This window comes from Chrysochloris asiatica, unplaced genomic scaffold (genome assembly GCF_000296735.1).
Source record: "Chrysochloris asiatica unplaced genomic scaffold, ChrAsi1.0 scaffold00115, whole genome shotgun sequence".
NCBI classification, from domain to species: domain Eukaryota; kingdom Metazoa; phylum Chordata; class Mammalia; order Afrosoricida; family Chrysochloridae; genus Chrysochloris; species Chrysochloris asiatica.
In genome coordinates, this window is record NW_006408633.1 from 4,823,392 (window position 1) to 4,826,184 (window position 2,793).

The 2,793-nt window shown below is 43.5% G+C and overlaps 1 protein-coding gene across 1 annotated transcript in view; it reads left to right on the top strand.

Annotated features, from left to right (window-relative positions):
* The window catches only part of AASDH (aminoadipate-semialdehyde dehydrogenase), a 38,140-nt gene extending 36,277 nt beyond the window's left edge, over positions 1 to 1,863 (top strand). Inside the window, exon 14 of the mRNA XM_006868049.1 lies at positions 1,474 to 1,863. Coding sequence (XP_006868111.1) covers positions 1,474 to 1,863 — 390 coding nt within the window. The remainder of the gene's footprint in view (positions 1 to 1,473) is intronic.
* Positions 1,864 to 2,793: the final 930 nt, after the last annotated feature.

A 2,793-nucleotide genomic window follows, 5' to 3' on the forward strand; every position in this document is an offset into this window, starting at 1 on the left:
ATTCTCCAACTGCTCCATCTCTCCACGTCATTGTCTCTGCCTACATCACCGGCATCACGGCTTCTCTGGGTAGGGTCCCACACTCCGCTTGGTCCCAGGGAGTGGTCTCACACTACCAGATGGTCCCAGGGACCTCCACTCCTGGACTGCAAAGTCAATCACTCCCCTCCTTTTGCTACACAGCGTCTACCTTTACATTTCCAACCCTCACAGTCAGTCCTGATAGCAATTATTCACCACTGTACCACAAGAGACCTATCCCAATCTCCTTTCATCAACCCTGCCCAGACAGATTGAATACTACTCAGTGGAGATTCTACCTTCCTCCACGCCCTCTGGATCTAGGCTCCCTCTTTCTGTATGCATCTTTGCAGGAGCAGAAACCCTAAAAATCATTTCCTCTGTGTGTTTGTTGTTGTTAAGTGCCGTCGAGTAGGTTCTGACCCATAGTGACCCTGTATAGGGTTTCCTAGGAGCAGATGGTGAGCTTGAACCACCAACCTTGCAGTTCAAACGGCTTTGCAGTCTGGCACATTAACCCACAGTGCCACACCAGGTTCTCTGTGTGTAGTTAGTATTAAAATAGCCTGCCAATCATACAGTTTCCCACCACTCGTCTGTCAGTTTGTCATACTGTGGTGGCTTGTTAGTTGCTGTGATTTTGGAAGCTATGCCACTGGTATTTTAAATACCAGCAGGGTCACCCATGGTGGACAGGTTTCAGATGAGCTTCTAGACCAAGACAGACTAGGAAGAAAGAGTGATGAACTTCTTCCGAATACTTAGTCACTGAAAACCTTATGAATAGCAGAGAAACACTGTCAGATATAGTGTCGGAAAATGAACCCCTGAGGTTGGAAGGCACTCAAAATGCGACTGGGGAAGAGCTGCCTCCTCAAAGTAGAGTTGACCAAGATGACAGGAATAGAGTAAAGTCTGTGGGAGTAAAACCCACGGGACCTTGATTTGCTGATGGGGCACATGTCAAAATGAAGAGAAACAGCTGTAAGCATCCTCCATTAATAATTGGTACATGGAATGTATGAAGTATGAATCTAGGAAAATTGGAAATTGTCAAAAAATGAAATGGAACACATAAACATCAGTATCTTAGCATTAATGAGCTGAAATGGACTGGTACATGTTGTCAGGAGGGACCACTTGCTGGAGAAGGATATCATGTTTGGAAAGGTGGACGGTCAGAGAAAAAGAGGAAGACCCCCAGCGAGATGGATTGGCAAAGTGGCAGCATCAATGGGCTCAAACATGGCAACAATTTTGAGGTTGGCCCAGGACTGGGCACTGTTTCCGTCTGTTGTACATAGGGTCGCTATGGGTTGGTACCGACTCGATGGCACCTAACAACAACAACAACAATCATACATTTTCATTAAGAGCCTTAAGACTTTAATCTGAGAGAAAATTGTTGCAGTTGGATGAATGAATTGTCATTGCATTTATCTCTCTTTTCAGGTTTGGCAGTTCTCTACCAGTGGACCAATTTTTTCATCCCTATGTACCTCACCATCAGAGCAAGAGATCTTTTTTGGCTCCCATGATAGCTTTATCTATTGTTGTAACATGAAAGGACACCTCCAGTGGAAATTTGAAACTACATCAAGGGTGTATGCAACACCATTTACTTTCCAGAACCACAGTTGTAGTGATGAAACATTGCTGGCAGCAGCATCTACTGATGGGAAACTGTGGATCTTGGAATCGAAGAGTGGCCAATTGCAAAGTGTATATGAACTTCCTGGAGAGGTCTTCTCTTCTCCTGTTGTCTGGGAATCAATACTTGTTATTGGGTGTAGAAATAATTATGTTTATTGTCTGGATTTATTGGGTGGCAATAAAAAATAATCAGGTCCAGCTCTTACTGGCTTATATCTGAAATGTTTGAAAATATGTTACAAGTTTAGCACTATGTAGTTAGTCTTATATTAAAGACTTAATTTTTGTTATTAAGTGTTTTGTTAGAAAACAATCATATTTTACTTCTTTGTTGTTAGGTGCTGTCTTAATTATATACTGTCACAAGTGGATGGCCTTGTTGTTGTTGTTAGGTGCCATCGAGTCAGTACCAACCCATAGTGACCTTATGCACAGCAGAATGAAATACTGCCTTATCCTGGGCCAATCTCACTATTGTTGCCACTCTGAGTCCATCAATTCTGCCACTTGGCCAATCCATCTCATTGGGGGTCTTCCTCTTTTTCTCTGACCCTCCAACTTACCAAACATAATATCCTTCTTAAGTGACTGGTCCCTTCTGACAATATGTCCAAAGTATGAGAGACGAAGTTTGGCAATCTAGGCCTCCAAGGAGCACTCTGGCTGCATTTCTTCCAAAACGCAGTTACTGGTTCTTTTGGCAGCCCATAGCACCTTCAATGTTGTTGTTAGCTGCCATTGAGTCAGCACCGACTCATAGCAACCTTATGCACAGCAGAATGAAACAATGTCCAATTTTGGGCCAACCTCACTGCTGTTGCCACACTTGAGTCCATCAATGTTGCCACTTGTCCATTCCATCTTGTTGGGGATCTTCCTCTTTTTCTCTGACCCTCAATCTTACCAAACATGATATCCTTCTCCAGCGACTGTACCCTCCTGACAATATGTCCAAAGTATGAGAGACGAAGTTTAGCCATCTTGGCCTCTAAGGAGCACCTTCAATACTTTCCTCCAAATCATAACTCAAAAGCATCAATTCTACGGTCTTCCTTACTCACTGTCCAGCTTTTGCATGCATATGAGATTATTGAAAGTACCATGGCTTGGGTCAGGTGC